Source organism: Maylandia zebra, linkage group LG5 (genome assembly GCF_041146795.1).
Source record: "Maylandia zebra isolate NMK-2024a linkage group LG5, Mzebra_GT3a, whole genome shotgun sequence".
In the NCBI taxonomy this organism is placed as follows: domain Eukaryota; kingdom Metazoa; phylum Chordata; class Actinopteri; order Cichliformes; family Cichlidae; genus Maylandia; species Maylandia zebra.
In genome coordinates this window covers 3,336,009-3,357,646 of record NC_135171.1, presented here as the reverse complement: position 1 = coordinate 3,357,646, position 21,638 = coordinate 3,336,009, and the positions used below count along the sequence as shown (strand labels likewise).

At 38.0% G+C, this 21,638-nt stretch overlaps 1 protein-coding gene across 1 annotated transcript; it reads left to right on the top strand.

Moving 5' to 3' along the window:
- Window positions 1–289: 289 nt before the first annotated feature.
- On the top strand, window positions 290–11,620 carry LOC101475259 (C->U-editing enzyme APOBEC-2). The gene is made up of 3 exons (XM_004575960.6): window positions 290–541; window positions 6,253–6,477; window positions 7,336–11,620. Exons 1-3 carry the CDS (start codon window positions 510–512, stop codon window positions 7,640–7,642), a joined length of 564 nt encoding a protein of 187 aa, XP_004576017.1. The 5' UTR covers window positions 290–509; the 3' UTR covers window positions 7,643–11,620.
- Window positions 11,621–21,638: the final 10,018 nt, after the last annotated feature.

Here is a 21,638-nt window from a genome sequence, read left to right as displayed (position 1 = left end):
TCTTTGCATTTCTGTTCCAAGAATAAATGTGGGTTGTCACCTATCCTATCTCTCAGAGATTTTTAGTTATTTGCTGTAATCTCTGTGAAATTGTTCCCCTTAGATTTCCTCACCTTGACACCAAACAAACAAATAAACAAAACTTAATATTAGCCAGATTTATCCTGTGAACTACTGTCTCACCTATATGGGCTGCTCCTTTTGACTCTCTCCTTCTCTCATTGGCTGCATTCCTTTCTTCTTTTTCTCAGCCCTGCCCCCATCTATCATTCTTCTCCTTCTTGCTCACTAGTCCTTACCTCCCTTGACAGTATATTTCTTTGGCCATGGATGAAAAATGTCAAACACTCGTGAAAAGAAGACAAAAAGAAGAAAATTAAGTTGCTGAAATCGCAAAGGATGCAAAAGAAAAAAAGAACAAAGAACAGGAAACTGTGGATAATAGAGAAGTTGCATCAGCTGAAGCAGCAACCACCAGTTGCCATACTGGAGATTTTCAGTTGGAGCCAATGGAACTACCTCCTTTTGAAATAATTACAGGGTAGGTTACCCCTTTGACAAATTTATTTTAAAATAAATGCATCTTACACAGTTTTTCTGTCTGTTTTTTCTGCGACTCTTTCTTAGATGTCTGTTACTGTAACATGTTCATTTTGCTGTGGTCTGTGTGGTGTTAGCTCTACTAGCCACTGAGCATGTTATGCGTTCTGTCCATCTCCCATATACTCTTCCAGTATTGCTCCATCTCCAACCTTGGTGGGGGTTTTTTCATATAGTTCTCCGGCCACTGACAGGATATTTTGTAGGTATTCCTCTCGTCATCGCAGTTTTCTGCAGTTCTGATAGTTGGCTAACTTCTCTCTGTGTTGCCTTGATCTAATCTGATTTTCCATGGATGATGATATCTCCCACCGATCTGGGACAATACTTGTCATGCATGGTTTTGTCCTACAGGCAGAAAATGCCCATGTGTTAAATTCAGCTTTGGGAAAAAACAATGACTTTAGAACATGTAAAACATCCATGTAAAACACCGATGACCTAACAACTCCCCAAAAATTAAGCCAAAATGTCTTTATCGCCCCCTGTTGTCTAGCTTCATAAACCCCGCCTCCTCCATATTAGTGGGAACAGCTTGTTCCTGATGGTCTTCTTCACCCATCTTTGTTCAGGGTGAATGTATCTGTAGATAATAATATGGACTCTGGATCCTGTTAACAAATAAAAAGATCTAATTACACTTATATGAAACCTGCTGCTATGTTTTTACATTGAACATTTTATTTAAAGTTCCCATGTTACCAGGCTGTAGAGTGACCTGTGAGTGCAAAATGGGTCTGATCCTCAGTCTTAGTTAAAATCCTAAAGGACAACATTTAATTTTCAGATATTTCTGACATTAACACTTCCTCTGGGCCTCTGTGCAGTGGGCAGCTGATGTCATCTCAGTCTAAAATAGGAGTGCCGAATCATTCGACTATATAGACTACAAGAGTAACACAGGTGTGAAGCATTGCTAACTAGCTAGCACAAGTCTCTAACACTGTGTGCATGCTAAACGGTTAATCTAGCAAAGTTCTTAATGATAGGAGCAACAAACTGATCAACTATAAGCTGTTAAGGCATATGTCTTTTTAATTATAGCAACGTGGTTGTATTTATCTTAATTTAGCAAGCTGTCAGTCACAGTAAACTAGAGATGGACCGATCCGATATACACTATCGGTATCGGTCTTAATCTGACCTAAATTACTTGTCGGATATCGGGGAGAAAAGTAATCCGATCCATTAAATAACACAAAAGCATCTCACAAAACTTGCAACAATGCATAGGCCAGGCCAACCTTAGCACGTTGGAGCAGTATGCGTCACGTGACAGAGCAGCTGTTGTGTATGAGACCTGTCGGGCAGTCTGGAGTTCACACTGTAAGCATCTGGAGCCTTGCTACACGCTGCCAAACCAAGTGTTGTGCTAAGGTAGGTATCCCCGACAAGATAAGTTACCCCTGTGTCACGAGCATTTGCTGGGCACAGAGATCCAGTTTACTCCGCCTCCATTACACACAATTAGACATGGAAGTAGTGATGTTTTAGTTTTTTGAAAAAGTGAAAAGTGAGTGTGGTTACATTACCATTCAGTTTGAGGGTTACAGCAGAAAATTATATATTTATTGTTCTCACGTGGTATTGTAGGGGATTATTCTAACAAATGAAGGACATTTTGCCTGATAATTAGTTTTTATCCTCCTGTAACTAAAACCTCCAAAGTTTCAGGAGTAGGTAGTCATTATAAGAAGTGTTTGTGAAATAAAAATCAAGAATGTGGGATACTGTTTGTCCGTGATTTGGAGCGCCCAGCATGTGCTCCCAACGCAAGAGAAATGGTTTCTATTGGGGATACCTACCTTGGAACGACACATGGCTAAACGGTTTCAGAATCAGAATACTTTATTGATCCCTGGGGGAAATTATTTGGTTTGGTGGTTCGGAAAAAAAAACTATGAAAAACACTTTTGTCATACATTTGTTAAGTGTTGTATAGAAATTACATGAAATTCTTTCTCAGGTTAAACGTGATAGAAACAGCTTACACTGACATCCATCCTGATAACAGATGAGTATCGTGAAGCTGTGTTTGCATTTATTTGCACTGCTTTCCACTCTGGAAATCTATTTATGTTCAGCTTAAAGTATAGAAGGGTCAATTTTTTAAGTTGTTGAATACTAACTTTATTTTGTCCTAGTATTGCACTTCTTTTTTTCAGAACCAAAAAGTTTTTGAAATCTGCATAAAATTGTATTTTATGTTACTTTCTGAATATTTCTTTAAATACTTAGATTTAAAGTTCTGCTAAAAGTTTAAACAGAAAGATCAGTATTGCTGAACTGCGAAATATTTTGGGTCCAGTGTATTATTTGGATATGGGTATAACCTAGAATAGCTTTAGTGTTTTGTTTTTTCAAACTTGAGTATGACCCTATACAAAATGGAGTAAAACATTAAAAAAACAGTTTCATTGATTATAAAAGACTGTATCAGATTCATATCGGTATTGGCAAAAATCCAAAATTATGAAATCAGTATCAGACATAAAAAAGTGGTATGGTGCCATTTTTAAAGTAGAGCTGAGGTTTGTGGTTGGGGTTTGACGCAGTGACTCTACCTGAAGTCACTGCTGTGCAGAATCTGGCTCCAAATGTGCAACATGGCAGCCTGCACAAACAGGAAATTTTGGTTTCATTTCTGTGCAGTTGTTGGAAGTGGAACCATGTCATTCATCTTTTATACAGTCACTGGTCAAAAAGCAACCTGTTTTCACAAAGAAGTTTGGGATTTTTTGATATAAGGAAAAAAAAGACACTAAAAAAACAACAGACAACATCTTGATGCATTCTCAATCATCCAGGGAAGCAAATCTCCAAAAGTTGATTCTGTTCATCTGGACATAGCGTTTTGTGGGAGAAACGTTTCGTCATTAGTGTTTCATCCTTTCCTTCTTTCAATAACAAAGAAATATTAGCTTCATATAGCGTACGGGGAAATGCTTGAGTATGGAAAGAATGCTTAAACATTCTCAATAAAAGCGGGACCACCTTTTCAGAGTATTTTTTATACAATTCAATGCCAAACCCATCTGGGCCTGGGGACTTTCCATTGGGGAATGACTTAATAGCTTTTGAAACTTCTTCAATAGTAATTTCTGAGTTTAAAGCCTCTAGTGCAGCGTCATTCATTTTCGGGAGATCCAGCTTCCTTAACCAATCAGAAATATTGCCCCAAGATTTCGACATATAGAGCTCTTCATAATATTCTCTAAATCACTCATTAATAGCTTTAGGGCTGATTAAAATTTCGCCTGATCTTGATTTAAGGCCTCTCAGCTGCAGAGAAAGAAGCTTATGGGGTTTATCTCCAAACTCAAAATGCTTCTGTCTGATCCTAAATAACTGATTTGTTACTTGACTAGATAAAATTGTGTTATACACAAACTTCCTTTTAATGATGTCTTGAAACAAAGAGGGACAAGACGAGGCCTTGTGGTCCTGTTCTAACTGTGTTAATTCAATTTCTATTTCTAACAGGCGTTTCCGGCATTCTTTTTTTCCTCGAAGTTTCAAAAGAAATCTCCTTGCATTACCACTTTAAGTGTTTCCCATAAAATCGAATCAGAAACGTCTTGTTTCCAAGAATTCTGATATTTTAGCTGTCATAAATTGGCAAAAGAATGTCTCAGACAGGAGTGACGGGTGAAAACGCCAGTTACCCTGTTGTTTCGTTCCACAGAAGTGGTTTGAGAGTGATCCGAGATCAAGATGTTGTGATAAGTTGAGCATACAACTTTAGACATCAATTTAGAATCAAGCAAAAAATAATCTATTCTGGAGTACGATTTGTGCACTTGTGAAAAATAAGAGTAATCTCTACCAGTAGGGTTACACAGTCTCCAAACATCAACTAGGTTAGTAAAACTCAACATATTATTCAGAACAGCCAAAGCGTTAATCAACTGGGAGGTTTGAGTAGAATCTATCCAAGTGTTTATCAAGTACACAATTAAAATCGCCTCCTAAAATTACATGAGTATCAGCGAGACTAGGTAACAAATTAAATATTTGTTAAAAGAAAGCTGGGCTATCAAAATTAGGACCATATAAATTCAATAAAGTAACATGGGTTGCATGAATATGGCCCGTCACCAGAACAAATCGACCATTTGGATCACTAACTAACTAACCGTGGACTCATGTCTAAATGGGACTGTTCTACGGATCAATATAGCCACTCCTCGGGCTTTACTGGAGAATGTCGACTGAAAAATATGATTAGTCCAGGAGCACCTGAGCAACCTCTCTTTAGTCTGTTTCATATGAGATTCCTGAAGATACACAACATCAGCAGCTAGCGATTTCAAGCGAGAAAAAAACCTTAGCTCATTTGTGCACATGCCCCATTCCTCGCACATTCCAGCTCACAAATCTAATGCCACCACTTAGCGATGATGAATTAGGATTCACTCCAGAAATAATAAATAGCAATGTACACATGAATTGCCCTTGTATAACATTAATAAGTACAACATACCGACAACACAAAAAACATAACCCTCTTCCCCCCATCCCACTTTCCCAGACAAAGAAAAAACCCTGCATACTCACAGAGGGTCCACATGACCATTACGAACTAAACGGTCCAAGGTGACGAGCTTTCCAACCTCCCCCCACAAAAAAAGAAAAAAAAAAATACCCTCAATGCCAACATAGTTGAGAGAAAAATGAAATAGTCACATACATCCCGATGCAATGAGTTTCAAATGAGATATCAGAGATGCCTTCCTGTATAGTTCCCAAAAAATCCTCAGCCTCACGGGGCGTGGTGAACGCTTTGACCATGGAGCCATGCGTTACCCGTAAACGCGCTGGATAGTAGAAACTACACGGAGCTTCAGCATCCATTAGGCGTTTACGCACGTCCTGGAAGACCTGTCGCTGTTTCACCACCTTCGTCGGGAAGTCAGGGAGGATGTGAATCGCCTTGCCATTAAAGTTCAAGGGAAACTGCTCCCGAGCAAGCTGTAGTGTCTTCTCTCTCACTTGAACGCGATGAATCCGCGCTATAGTTACCCGGGGATGATGATCGCCTCATTATCCGCTTGCAATTTTAAACATGTTTTCTCAACAAGGGAAAGACAATGGTGGTGATCAGAGCTAGCGTTTTCAACCTCCTGTAGCCAACCGCAGATACTCGTCTAAGATGCCTGTGATATAGCAAGAGACACTTCAAGACTGTCAAACCTTTCAGTCATCATGATATTTATTTTCTGAATTTCAGAAAGAACCTTGAAAAAACTTTTATCACCATTGTCCACGTCTTTAGCAGGCTCCGAGGTTAGTTCAGCTTCGTCGACTGGTTCAGGGGGAGCGGTGTTGGTCCTGTTCAGAGGCTTATCCTGCTTTTTAGCTTTTTCAGCTTTTAATTTGGGCATCCTGTTTGAGTTAGGAAACAAGTATTCTTCAGTGAAATCAGGAATTCTGAGGGATAAGGCAATAAAGTCCAAAATGTGAAGAGAGTATGAGGAGCTCCACAGAACCATGTCTACTCCATTCGGGGCTCACTAGCGCCCCCGTTTTTGACTATATATAAGACCATTTTGTTTCTTTCTCTACGAGATTGAAAAATGCATCTTTAACCGTGTATGTATAAAATATTATGTCAGCAAATGTTTTTTTTTCCACTTATTCTGTTTTATACAGGGACAGGATAGATCCTTTTATCTATAAGTTCCAGTTCAAGAATGTTGAATACTCTTCAGGACGCAACAAGACCTTACTTTGTTACTTGGTGGATAAAGGAAACACATCAGATGGACTGCTAAGAGGCTACCTGGAGGATGAACATGCTGGGACTCATGCTGAGGAGGCCTTCTTCGCTCAGTGTTTGCCACATTGCAACCCTGCAGTCAAATATACAGTCACCTGGTACAATATTTGTTTAAAGTATCGTGTGGTCTTGAGAACGTGGCAGTTTAGTCGAAACTTATTTCTTGTTTCAGTCAGGTCAGAAGTCTCCATTTTAGACCCACTCACCTCTAGTTTCACCCTTCAAGGCAAAAATCATACATACAATAATGACAGGGGGAATTAAAACTATTAGTTACTAATATTAATGAAAATGAACATGGGTTGTTAACAGAACAGCTGGTTGAAGTTATTACATTTATCCAATCAAATAGTTTTCAGTGCACACTGAGCCTGAACCTGCTCAGCTAGGCTGTTTCATTAGACAAGATGGGTAAACACGCAAAAGGTGAAGGCATCTGCAGTATTTGAAACCTCAGCAAAATGGATGTTAAAATTGATCTCACTGAAACACTGCAAAAGAACTCAAAAAGACAACTCTATCAGGCCACCTTCTATTTGGCTTGGCTCCATAGAATACTGGTTTACATGTTTGATTAACAAGCAGCAGATCCCTCATTTGAGCTTGAGAGGAGACATAAATACCTTGAAGCTTTGTCACGAAAGGCATTCATTGTATGTAAAAGGCTGCAACATCTAAAAGTTTTTTTTTTCCTGCCTTTTTTAAAGCAAAATTCTGCTCCATACCAGATGGTGGCCTGGGTGGGCAGTTCAGTGTGAGACTCCTGTGTACCTGTGTAAAATGTGGAATATGTCTGAGCCCCACACTGTTCGTCTGGTATATCATTTGTTCTCAGACTATGAGACAATCAAACTAGATACAATAAAAGCATCCAGTGACATAAATTAGATTTTGCTGTATACTGACAAGTAAAAAGAAATGTATTTTAATTTGAATTCTGCCTTGTTTTTTTCCAGGTACGTGTCCTCCAGTCCCTGTTCAACTTGTGCTACAAAGATAGCTGAACTATTGACGGACCGGAAAAATCTTAAGTTGAATATCTTTGCTGCTCGGCTGTTTGAGTGGGAGGAAGGAGAGATCCAGGCTGGGCTGAGGACCCTGCACGCTGCAGGCTGTAAACTGAGGATGATGAAGCCTCTAGATTTCTCTTACACCTGCGATACATTTGTTGAGAATGAGGATCAGCCTCTGAATCTGTGGGAGGACTGCAAAGAAAATTACGAGTATTACCATGAAAGACTGTCTGATATTCTAACACCATAAATTCTCATTTTTAGCATTTTGCCTTTTTTAGAGCTATAAAGTTATGCAGTGATACTAAATCTGTTATCTGCTTTGGCATTATTTATCTTTAAATAACTTCTTTACAGTTCAGATCTGGTACAGAGAGATACACAGACAGAAACAGAGATATTTTTCATAACAAAAGCTGAAAATCCTAATTAAAAAATTTATGTATGTGTGGATCTAGCCTTAGTGTCGGTAGAAAACTGGGATTTATGAGATGGCCACAGTTACTAATGTTGCTTTAAGCAGATTATTGTTATTTGTTTGTTGTTGTTATCTGAAATTTTTTACATTTCAAATAACAAAGTTTCACTGCTCTGTCACCAGTTTACAGTAAGAAATAAAAAATATAAGGAAAGCAAATTCAAGCTGCTGGCTCTTTAACTTTTAGTAAAATTCATCCAGTTCAGTTGCACTCGCAAGCTCTAAAAACAAAAGATTCAAAAATGTTCTCTTCCTTTTTATGACTAGGATGAACCGTGAGTATGGTGCAAGTAACATGTTAATAAGAAGTCGTGTTTTTGCTGGAAACAATCAAGCAATTGCACACTAAGACCCACAACTAAGGTGCAATTACCCTGTAATCACATGCAATTTCAGGTAAAAAGTTAGGCTTTTGCAGGAATCAATGAAACCAATGCGCCTTAGTCTAAGGTTTTGGTCTCATCTGACCAGAGCAGCTTCTTCCACATGTTTGCTGTGTCCCCCACATGGCTTGTGGCAAACTGCAAACGGGACTTCTTATGGTTTCCTGTTAACAATGGCTTTCTTCTTGCCACTCTTCCATAAAGGCCAACTTTGTGCAGTGCACGACTAATAGTTGTCCTGTGGACAGATTCCCCCACCTGAGCCGTAGATCTCTACAGCTCGTCCAGAGTCACCATGGGCCTCTTGGCTGCATTTCTGATCAGCGCTCTCCTTGTTCGGCCTGTGAGTTTAGGTGGACGGCCTTGCCTTGGTAGGTTTACAGTTGTGCCATACTCCTTCCATTTCTGGATGATTGCTTGAACAGCGCTCCGTGGGATGTTCAAGGCTTGGGAAATCTTTTTGTAGCCTAAGCTTGCTTTAAATTTAAATAACTTTATCCCTGACCTGTCTGGTGTGTTCTTTGGACTTCATGGTGTCGTTGCTGCCAATATTCTCTTAGACAACCTCTGAGGCCGTCACAGAGCAGCTGTATCTGTACTGACATTAGATTACACACAGGTGCACTCTATTTAGTCATTAGAACTCATCAGGCAACGTCTATGTGCAACTGACTGCACTCAGACCAAAGGGGGCTGAATAATTACGCACACCCCACTTTGCAGTTATTTATTTGTAAAAAATGTTTGGAATCATGTCTGATTTTCGTTCCACTTCTCACGTGTGCACCACGTGTGCGCTTCACACTACATTCAGTCATCCACCCATTCACACACACATTCACACACTGGTGATGGCAGCTACATTGTAGCCACAGCTGCCCTGGGGCGCACTGATAGAGGTAATTATAGTTCAGTTATGTTCAGTTAGCCCTGCGACAGACTGGCGACCTGTCCAGGGTGTACCCCGCCTTTCGCCCTATGACAGCTGGGATAGGCTCCAGCGCCCCCCGCGACCCTGAAAAGGATAAGCGGAAGCGAATGGATGGATGGATGGATATGTTCAGTTACCAAAGTAATAAACGGTTAATATTCACATAATATCATGGTAGCAACAGTGGTTACAGTTGAGTAATATTACACTGAAATGTATGTAATTGGATAATAGGAGCCCAAAAACCAGGGACTATAGTCTGACAAACAGTTATTTCATAAATGTAAACTATAGTAGATAGGACAATGATTATGGGCAAACAGGTTTTCCAGCAGTTTGAGCTAAAAGTTTGAAATCATATTCAAAATGACAAAATGTAATCTTTAATTTTCGTTTCAACACATTAATCGCAATTACGTTGGCTATTGCATACACCTCAAAATCTGCTGGTTCTCAGTGAAATACGTTGTTTTTGTGCATCATCATATAGATAGATGTAATTCAAACATCTTTTATTCAGTTTGAGCTAAGAATTTCAAATTATACTCAAAATGACAAAATGAACATGTTTAAACAAGAACAGTGTCATTTCACTACATTAACTGCTATTATAAATTCTCAGGGAGTACAGTGGTCTCTCACAATAACGCGGTCCACCTTTCACAGCCTCGCTGTTTCGTGGATTTTTTTGTGCAATTTTGCATGTTTTCTTTCTTTCTTTTTTTTTCATTTACAGCGCATTTTGTTCTGCTTCCTGATTGGCTGTAGACCATTGTCAATCAGTCTCATGCCGTGTCTCCTGTACACTACAGAATGTGTTCAGCTTGTAAGATTTACATAGATCTTCGATTGCTAGCAGTGTGATTCTGAAGTGCTGTACTGTACGTTTATATGTTTTCTCCCCAACAAACAACAATGTTGATGAAACTTTTGCACTGTCAAAGGGACCTGCAGGTGCCTTTGGTTTCATTCTATAATACTGGACTTGTGTTTTTACACTCAAAAAAAATGAAATTGGGTGGTTGTTACATGTACAAGATTCAAACTTGTAATTTGAACTAAATAATTTCACGTTTCTATGGTGAACATAATTAAATCATGTAGCATCTGCATGAAATTCAGCAACTTAATTTGTTCTTGTTGAGGTGACATGATACAATCTTGTTGTAAGAGTGGTTAGTTGCCTGGACTCACAAAATTTACAAGATCACATTAGACGTCAAACTGCAGGAAAATGGCTGGAATTTTAAGAGGCAGACAACTACACCACACCACGTGTATGCTATCGCTATTTATTGTGGTTTAACCTCTCAAGGACAAAAATGTACAGAAAATTCTGCATCAAGCCTTGTAATCATAGGTTTCCTAGTTTTGATAAGCCTGGATTTGGTTTGGTGGTGTGATGGTTAGTGCTGTTGCCTCTTAGCAAGAAGGGCATGGGTTCAAATCCACAATCTGGTTGGTTTGCAGTGGGTTATTAGAGTGAGCTTAATTGGTCATTCTAAATTATCCATGAATGTAAGTGCAGATGATTGTTTATCTCTATGAAATCATCAACTCCAATATTGGTTCATTAAGCAAGACTAGCAGTAATTGCCTTGATTAACAAAGTAGTTGTTCAAACAACAAGATTGTGTTTTCCTGAAGTGTTTAACTTGTGTAAAATGAATTAAAACAGATTTCGCTTTACATACTTCAATAAATCACTTCAAGTCAATGCAAGTATACTATGTTGATCCAATGTAATCTGATTACATTAAACCACCAAATGTCAAATGCATTGGTTTGCCATGGTCAAAAATGGGTTATTGTACTTGGTTAAATCACGTGGAAAAAGGTGCCATGATTAAATTCAACATCATTCAACAACAGATTTTTTCGAGTGTACGAAGGTTTGAACTTTCAGAGTTTAAACAAGAGAGAAAAGTGTGAAAATGTTCATGCCTGTCTGAGAAAAGTGTATAAAGTGTAGTGAGGGTTTTACAGCCTTAAAACATCTATAATAATTGTAAAAATACAGCTGGCTACTTTGTGGATTTCACTTATTGCGGGTTATTTTTAGAACGTAACTACCGCGATAAACGAGGGACCACTGTACACGTCAGAATCACTTGTTCTCAGTGAAATATGGTCTTTTAATGCATCATCAAAAAAAAAAAAGTAAGTAAGAGGCTAACAAACTGTTTTCTGAAGCGCTGGTGCCTCTATTAGAAAAACAACACAGTGCTTGAGAAGCACTATGCTGAGGCTTGGTTCATCTAACCCGAGTCACGTCACTGCTTTCAGTACCTGATTCAATGGTTTAATGAAGTAAATCATTGGTGGGATCTTTGGTACGTTTTGTGATGATTCTGTGCGAGAGATAGTGAACCAGTGTGCGAGATGTCATGGAGCCAGCGAGGAAGAGAGGACTTTCTGCCTATTCCTAAATAAAAAACAAACAAATAGAATAACTTTATATGTTTTGTGTTTTTATTTTACCAGTTCATTACAAATCCTGCTCACAGGTCACAAACATACATAAGAAATACACTACACATAAAAGTTATAATAGAGTATATCAAATGTACCTGTCCACTGGATAATTACATAACCACATGGAGGCAGGACATCACAGCACACTCCCAACCTATTGTAACAGTCTCTTGTAAATTATTATACATAATGTCACAATCAAAGAGAGACCATACCATGGTACATGTTTTAAACAAGGAAGGTTCATTCATCAAAATTATTTCATAGTGAAACAGACATAACATAAACAGTATCCCGATATCAGACAGAACTGTCACGTGATATTATACAGAAGTTGTCAACTCAGCTCTCTTGAGTGGGCAATTGTAACAAAATCGTTGATTGCAAGCTGTAGATTCAAGCAGCTCTTCATATTTTTGTCCAGCAGATGGCACCAAAGAGGACTGTGTAAAAGCTTTGAGTAATGAACCCTTTTTCAATGCTTCAGAAAGCATTATTTGGCCACCACTAGTAGTACGTGATCATCTACACATTTTTTCTTTTCACGACATTGTTTTTTTTAGCAGAGCCAAGAAGGCTTCATCTGTTTAAAAATTGTCCTTCAATATAGTTTGTCAACAGAGATTATTGCATTCCGGGTTTTTTTTAATAACTTGCTTTCTTATGAGGACCAGGTGTTCGTTGTGCAACAGTTTAACAAACTGGCATCAGCACTGATAGCTTTTGATCTCAAGAAATAATGTGTCGCTAACCTGAGATGAAGAGGTTGATTTTGTCTGGGTTGGCAAATTGGTGAATGAGTCCAGTCATTGAGGGTGTTTTGATGAGGATGCAGCTCCATTTTTTGTCTTTTTCTTCTCCATTGTAATATTTGCTAATGGGATGAATAAATATAGTATTTCAGCTCATCCAGGTTGAAATCAGGAGTTAATGTAAAAAAGTGTGAAGAGAATGTGTTTATTCTGCTGGATTGTTTCAGAAGTGGTCCTTCTCAATGTCATGCCCTTCTAACAAGATGCACTCATAACAAAATTTCAATTGTCTAGTAGAGCATGAGGATGGCAGAACCACGATGAGTTGCTAGCTGCCCATTACAGTTTAACCAGAGGAAGGAAGTAAAGAAGTGCATATACAAATGATAGGGAGAACTTTCAGGTATCTTTACTTTACTTTAGTAATTGGCGATCGTGGCTCAAGAGTTGGCAGGTTGTCTTGTAATTGGAAGGTTGCCGGTTCGAGCCCCGATTCCGACAGTCTCGGTCGTTGTGTCCTTGGCCAAGATACGTCACCAGTTGCCGACTGGTGGTGGTCAGAGGGCCCGGTGGCGCCAGTGTCTGGCAGCCTCGCCTCTGTCAGTGCGCCCCAGGGCAGCTGTGGCTACAATGTAGCTGCCATCACCAGTGTGTGAATGTGTGGGTGACCGAATGTAGTGTGAAGCGCATTGGGGTCCATAGGGACTAAGTAAAGCGCTATACAAATACAGGCCATTTACCATTTTAATTATTTTTTGAGAACTTTTAATCTCTACATTTTAAAGAATATATCTGTACTCTATTTTTTGGGAGCCTTTTTCAACTTTATTCGATAGATACAGTGAAGAGAGGACAGGAAGGTAGGGGCAGATGAAGAGGGCAAGACATGCAGCAAAGAGCTGCGGGTCAGACTAAAACTCGGGCCAGCCGCTCTCAACCATATGGCATGTGCTGACCCGCTCAATGCACTAAGCTAAACCAGCATCCCAAAAGTCTGTACTTTTTACTCCCTACATTTTCAAAATAGGCTCTGAGGAGAGTTTTTTCATGTCACTGCTAGCCTTTGTACATCAAACTGATTTGAGCCTAAAAATTAACACTTGGAAGACAATATTAATTGTGTATTAATTGTCAAGACATTTTGCATCAAAAGTGATTAAAGAGACAAAACCATGTGCCCTATACAGGGGTTAAAGTTAGTTGTTGTTGTTGTTTTGTTTTTAGGCACAACACCAAAACGAGTGCAGATGTCTATAAGTTACAGTTACCATACTTATATAAAGCATCTAGGTAGTGCTACAAACGAGTAGTGAGAGAAGCATAAAGGGAGTCATGTTTTTTAAGTTGCAGGTAACTTTAAGTTCCGCGTTTCTATCAGCTCAGCAAACACAAACTGTTTGGGCCTACAGTTTGTCTGCTGGCTAAAGGTATACCAGCAGTTTTTCACAAAGGTAAAGACAGGACAGGAGATGAGGAAGAGAATTTATATTTAAAGATAAGGACTGCTCATTGGTGTTTGATAACTGGCAATTTAAAGCTTAAATATAAGTCCTCACGTTTTTAAATCAGATATTGGGTCTGCACATATGGAACACCAGGACTGCCATAATGAATTAATTAAATACACCATTAAATAATTAATTAAATGTGGCAATAATTAATTACAATTGTAAATAATTAATTAAAATGGGAGATAATTAATTAAATAAATATTTTTGACAGATTTAATTAATTATTTATTTATTTCACATTTTAATTAATTATTGACATATTTAAATAATTATTTAATGGTGTATATATTTAATTCATTTTGGCACTATTGAGTCCTTCAGGTCTCACCACGAATTTATTTTATCTGTCAACCTCAGGGGGCGGGGTTAACACTGATCCAGTAAAAACCATTGCTTTGGCCTGGTGGCCATTGTTTTTAGCACACAAGAACCAGCATGTTGAAACTAACAGAACTGTACTTTGAAAAACCCTGTTTGTGTGTCACCAAATACCGCTTTAATATTTTTTAGCCGAGAATGTAGTGGTTTAATCTTCAGATATCTGGTTGGTTTGTCAAGATACAGCCTCTTTGCAAAAGTGCTTCGATAATTTTGGAGATGTCTGCCCAGTCTCACGGCAAAGCGTGGGATAGACCCGCTTGCTTTGTAAGCAATCGAGCTGTTATTACCGCCGACAAAATGCAGGTCCCGGTAGTCAGCTGCCATACACTGACTTCATTTACTGAGGTTATATTTATCGGGTTTTTATTTCCTGATGTTCGTATGTGTCATACCTGTTTCAGTCGCCAATTCTGAATTATAACTAACATTAAAAACATGTTTAAGGAGGAGGGAGAGCAAATAAATCTGATTCACATCTGATCTTTGGGTTTTTGTTCAATAATCAGCATGACCTGTGTATAAACGCATAAACTTTATTAAAAGAGATAACATTGGTTTTCTGTCATGTAGTAACTACTAGGTTTAACTGTACAAAGGTTGTTCGACATATGAAACACATACTTCATGATGTTCAGCTGATATTTTTATTGCAAATATTAATCATGAGGGTAAACGGCCCTGTACACCATGGAGCCAGGTCAGCACGATATCTTCTGCTCTCTGATTTAACACAGAGTTTCCCAGCTTGGTCACATGAAAGTGTCGGCAGCATCAAACTAATCTAACAGTCATCTACGAATAATTCACGGATCATATCAATATGATTTTACAGAAAATCATCCTTATTACTGCCAACTATTCCAGAGACGTGAAAATCTACAGTATAAAGAACAAAAATACAGCAGTCTAACGCAACACTGTAACAGAGATGAACGCATCAGTTTGTCGCAGATCAAAGTGGAATGAATGTGATTGGTTGAACAGATGTTCATGATCTGTGTTACCTCCATTTTCATCAGCATAAGAGACTCAGCAGCAGATTAGAATAACATTTATACATTTGATAAATCAATCAAACCTGTTCCGACAATTTGAGTTTGTATTCCCTCAGCTGCAGACTCGCTGCTGTTTAAGTGTTTGAGAGGAAGATTAGATAGAAAACAAACGTCAAACATAGACTCAGTCTATGTACACATTTGATATGAGGCCAGCACGTATAGTTGCTGTGTCCTGTTTTAAGATCATATATGTAAAATTGTTGTCTGACCTGCGTCCAGCTGCTCAGAGTCTGTGGTTACCATGGTTACTGCATAAGCACAGGTAATTTAAACAGCTGGCACTGCGAAAACCTACAGACGACATGAGTGTTTATGTTTGTCATTGCAAAAGAACTGTCTGAATGGTTAACTGAAGTTAACTTGGATAAATTATAGTTAAGGAGTATCACAGATAACGCCTACGTGAGCTGTGCGACTGTTCACCACTACACTGAAATAAGTAGGCTATTACTGAAATACACGTGCTATGTCATAAACTATGATATAAATAGGGAGGTCCTATTAACACCTTCCTGCCTTTAGTCTCATTTATGAGCAGTATTAGTTTCTTCTACCCTCCAGAAGTCTGCACGATGTGTTTTATAGTTTCTAATAATCCTTTGACAGTTAAACATAACATGACCGAAAAAGAAAATCGGGAAAAAAAATCACACAAATTGTATGTTAACCTCGTTTATTTTTAGTTAAGTAAACTCTAAAAATTCTAACCGACAGCTGGTGCTTAGAATACAGTTGAATAACTATTAAAAAACAGATGATATAATATTTCTGTCCAGGTTGCAGACTTCATGATGAACATGCTGTTGCAAACTCTGCTCCTCTCAGTGGAAATGCGCCTTCTCTTTCCTCTTTGTATAAAAACATTTTAAAAGTCAGTTTAATCTCAAAATTCACTGTTAAATCCAAAACACACCAGATAAAGAAAAGCGAATAGTTCAGTCTAACACATGTGCCAGTGAACCATTAAAGGTCTGTAAAACTATGCAGTTATGAAACGTAACTTTAACCTCAGCCAAACCGATTTGCTCAGTTGTAAATAAAACAGCGAAGTAAACGTGACCCGACAGACAGAACCTGAGTGAATGAAGTCCAGCGTTTAACCACTGAGAGCTAAAACTCAGGTGAGGTTTCAAAGTTGTGTGCCGGTGATTGGACATCAGCCGCTGATAAAGTGGGTTGGCTTATAAAGTGCTCTGTTGGGAAACAAGCTCCAGCAGCTCTGCGCTCGGGGGAAAAAAATCTATATTTACTTTTCTTGTGCAGAAAAATGCGCTGACATTGCTTTATATCGAGCACCGGCTGCCCAGTTAAACTGTGACTATCACCAGGTAACGTGGGCGCATTTCTTGAATTAGCAGCAGGTGTTAAACAGCTGACAGGTGAGGAGGAGGATGCATGCAGGTAAACTGCGGGCCTGTTGAGCTAAAAAAAAAAAAAAAAGCAGTTAAGCTGGAACACCGGGGCTGTGAGCTCGGTGCACTCTGCATGCTGACTGTTAGCAGAGCTAGTGATATCTCTGAAAACATCTGAGCACTTTTGTAAACATGTTCTATGTTGACAACCTGACCAGACATGTGAAGATTACGCCGCGACACTAAAACACTATTAAAAGTGTAGTTGGTGACAGAAAAACGGGGTATTTTAAAACTACACCACCACCACTGCTGCCTGTGATTTGAAATGCATTCTGGGATACCTGGCTGCCCCAAGTCCACACAAGCAATCGATTATCTAGGATTGACCTGTCTTGACTTACTTTGCACGGCAACCAATCAAATGTGAGAGAAGCTGCAATGGCAGTGTTAACCCCGCCCACTTAGGTTGATGGGTGAGGCTGACAGATAAAATGATTTCAAGGTGAGACATGAAGGGGACAATAGTGCCAAAATGAATTAAATAAATGCATCATTAAATAATCAATTTAAACTGTCAATAACTATTTAAATGTGTTATTAATTAATTATGTCAATAAATTATGGGTTAGTGTGAGTCAATAATTAATTAATTAAATGTGTCATAAATATTGATTTAATTAATTACTTACAATTTTAATTAATTAATGCCACATTTCATTAATTATTTAATGGTGTATTTAACGAATTCATTATGTCAGTCCTGGCGTTCCATGTGCACATGTGACATTATGTGAAATGTGCTAAAAAACAACAAAAATAGACTAGCTGCTATTAAAAGGTTACATGAAAAAAATTGCAGTTTAGTGCAGGATTAACTGGTTAGCTTGCAGGAATGTGATGGATTTAAATCAAAGCATTGTGCTGGACTGGTGCACAGTGGCTGTGGTGCTCATGGTCAGAGTTAGGTTACATTAAGTGTAGCAGAAATTTGTTTGAAGTTAAGCTGATGATGGTTAAATTGATTGATTGATTGAACTTCACCTTCATACTGTTTAGTATAAAGTAGTGCTGTGCGCATTGCACAGATTTAGGTATCTATCCAATACCAAATAAATACAGGGCCAGTATTGCTCATACCAATACAGATACTGAACTTCCTGTCGCACTAGTATTGACCATCGATACCAGAGTATTTTTTTACTTTTACTCGAGTAAAGAAGTTGAATCAGTACTTCCACTTTTACTGGAGTATTTTCAATGCTAGTATGTGTCCTTCAACCTGCAGAATGCCTGTACTTTTTCCACCTCTGAATTTAACCAATCGTCTAATTGAGTCTTTATGTTTACTAGAAATTAAGATGATCACAAATACAACGGCCTGTTAAAACTCAAAGAGTCCAAATTGTCTTTGGTTATGCCCTTTATTCATTCAGACATACAGACAGGACAGTTTTCCTCAGTAGACTTCATGGCAGTGAATACCATCATAAAATGAATTAAAATAACAACAATAAAATATATTATACACAATGTATCATACAAAATACTGTAATGAAACCATAAGCATCTAGTTAAAAGTGTATACATTTACTTTATTTTATTTATTGCTTCTTTATTTACAAAGCAAGTGAATAGCATTTGTCTCCTTTTACTATAATTTGCATAGTTAAAGCAGTTTTTCTATTTTAAGATCCAAAATAAATATAAAAATGTTCAACTCAGAATGTTGTAAAAAAAATGTTAGTCATATTACTGATAGCTACATTTAGCATGAAATACAACACACTAGCTTTTGAATGTGATTTCTGAATACATCAGACTCCAATAATCCAATAAACAAAAATCATTATTTTCTGATCCTACATGATAAATGTGGAAAATTACAGAAAGGTCTTGTGCTGTAATTTTATAATTACAAACATAAATTTGTTGTTAATTCACAGAGAATGCCCTGTTTTCTTACTGTGGACGCACTGTCATAGTGGAAAAACAGGAACTTTGTATTTCACAGCTTTTCCTATTGAAGGCCGCCTCCATTGCCACCAAATCAATTAACTAACAAAGTTCAAAATCTGCAAACTATTTCGTATTTTCTAAAGTTGTCCAGCAGCTGTCATTTGATGGTATCCACATTCAAACTGGATGAAGGGGTTTAGGAGATTCAGCGTCTTAACCAAAGGTACCAAAAGTAATTGGACAATTGACTCAAAGTGTTCTTTCATTTGCATGTGTGGGCAGTTCCTTTGTTATGTCATTATCAATTAAGCAGATAAAACGCCCGCAGTTGACTTGAGGTGTGGTGCTTGCATTTGGAAGATTTTGCTATGAACAGAAAACGTGGTGAAAAGAGCTCTACATGAAGGTGGAATAAGACATCCTAAAGCTGCAAAAACAGAAAAAAAAAGCTGTCTGAGAAATATTACGAATGGCAAAATCTACAGTTTTGTCAATTCTGAGTAAGAAAGAAAGCACTGATGAAGTCAGCAACACAAAAAGACCTGGACGTCAAAGACAACAGTGGTGGGTGATTGCAGAATCATTTCCATGCTGAAGAAAAACCTATTCACAAAAGCCAACCAAGTGAACATCTAATACAGCCTGCACAGTGCTGGAAAAACACTCATTAGACAGATTAAACCAAAATCAACCTCTACCAGAATGATGGCAAGAAAAAATGTTGGCGAAGGAGTGGAACAGCTCATGGTCCAAGTAACCACATCCTCTGTAAAATACTACGGAGGCAGTGTGATGGCTTGGGTGTACATGGCTACAAGTGGCACTGGGACACTAGTGTTTATTGATGATGTGACACAGGACAGAAGCAGCTGAATGAATTCTGAGGTGTTCAGAGACATACTGTCTGCTAAATCCAGCTAAATGCAGTCAATCTGATTGGGCCTTGTTTCATAATACAGATGGACAATGACCCAAACATACAGCCAGAGCAACCCAGGAGTTTATTAAAGCAAGTGGAATATTCTTGAATGGCCAAGGCAGTCACCTGATCTTAAACTAAGTGAGTGTGCATTTCAGTTGTTGAAGACTAAGCTTCAGACGGGGCCGCAAACAAACATCAACCGAAAGTCACTGAAGTAAAGCCTGGCAGAGCATTAAAAAGGAGGAAACCATGAGTTCAAGACTTCAGGCTGTCAATGCCAGGAAAGGCTTTTCAACCAAGTATTAGAAACAGACATTTTATTTTCAGTTATTGAATTTGTCCAATTACTTTCAAACCCCTGAAATTCAATTTGATTTTATTTATACAGCACCAAATCACAGTAACAGTTACCTCAAGGTGCTTTAAAAGCAGCTTGCAAGGTAAGGTAGACAATATTTAAATGAAGGGGTTGAGTTAAAACATGCTTTACTTCCTCATATTTATTTTTGATCAACCCACTGAATAAAAGCTGAAAGTCTGCACTTCAACTGCATTTGATTTGCTTCATTTAAAATGTACAGAGCCAGTATTAGAAAAAAGTTGTCTGTCCAAATATTTATGGGCTAACTGTATGTGTCCACCTGTCTTACATGCACTGTGTGAGCGGTGATCATTTGTGTGTCAAATTCCATTTTCTGTGGCTATTGTCACACAATCTGTTCACAGACCCTTTACAATCAGAGTTTCAGGGCAAAAAGCACAAAGAATACACACCAAACAGGGAGGTGTACATGTGTGAATCTAATACAGTGTGTCTATAACATAAACTGGTAACTTTTAACAAAGGTGTGTTTTTGGATTAAAACATCACAGTTTATGTGTCTACTGCATTTATATAGTCAGAAAAAGTATTATGACTGAATACAGTGATTTTTTTCCTAGTTTTTTTGTGGGTTTTTTTGTTAGTTTTGTTTTGTTTTTATAAATTCAAGGATTTCCTAAGTACTTAAAAGGAAAGATTGTTTATGTTTGACAGGCTGGAGCAGATGGCGCATGTTCTCAAAGTTTCACTCATTACATGCTATTCTCTGATTAAAAAGGTGTTTCTTTCATTTTTGTGCAGCGTATTTATATTTGTATTTAAAAATTAGCAAAAAAGTTATTCGTCCTTCTGATACTCTAGTCAGTGATAGTATCTTTAACTGTGAGCATGGTTTCAAAGAGGATCAAAGTTCTGCAGGTCCATGTGTGAAACACCCCAAAACAAAGCAACAAAACAAACAACCAAACAAATGCAGTCATTTCTGCACATTTTGTAAAGCCTAAGGTCATGGTAAAAAGAAAATCAATCTAAGGCTTTATAAGGGAGTGATAAAACAATTATGTATAGTTTTTACCAGGTTTTAAAATGAGGTAAATACAATTTGAGATGAACATTGAGTTTAACACTATGTCATAATTGATTTAATTAACAAAGACAAAATGCATAAGCAGTGTGTGAAAAACTAATGACATCCAATGATTCAGTAGCTTGTATCCTCTCATCACCTTTCACATACTTGTGGAGCCATTTTGCCGTACTCTTCTATACAGTCACTTCAGTTTATTGAGGTTTGCAGACATTTGTTCATGGACACCTGTCATGAGGACAATAGATGGGGTCTGAACCGTGGACTATGATAATGCCTCAGTTCTACTCATATCCTTCTTATTGTAGATTTGATTAGATTATTAATGTTTTGTGGGGTTTTTTTTTTTTTTTTGCTTTCTTGTTGATGTGCTTAGGATTACTCTCCTATGAGGTCATAGTATGCTTTGTCTGGTACTGTAAATGCGTTCTTAGGTTTCCTCACACCTAAATAATAACACAGTGTAATGTGCAGAGTTTTGTTCTTGTATTGGCCCCATTTTAAAACCTGGTGAGGACCTGATTACTTTCCATTGTAACATGATACTTAGAGGGTTTTAAGTATCACAGAGCGCACTTAGCTTTTTTTTTTTTGTACTATATATATATATATATATATATATATATATATATATA

Bases quoted from the DNA above. Each gene is read 5' to 3' on its own strand.
- LOC101475259 (XM_004575960.6), top strand. From the start codon at position 510: ATGGAACTACCTCCTTTTGAAATAATTACAGG. The intron at 542-6,252 runs GTAGGTTACCCC...TGTTTTATACAG, and splicing joins CCTTTTGAAATAATTACAGG to GGACAGGATAGATCCTTTTA. The intron at 6,478-7,335 runs GTACAATATTTG...GTTTTTTTCCAG, and splicing joins GTCAAATATACAGTCACCTG to GTACGTGTCCTCCAGTCCCT.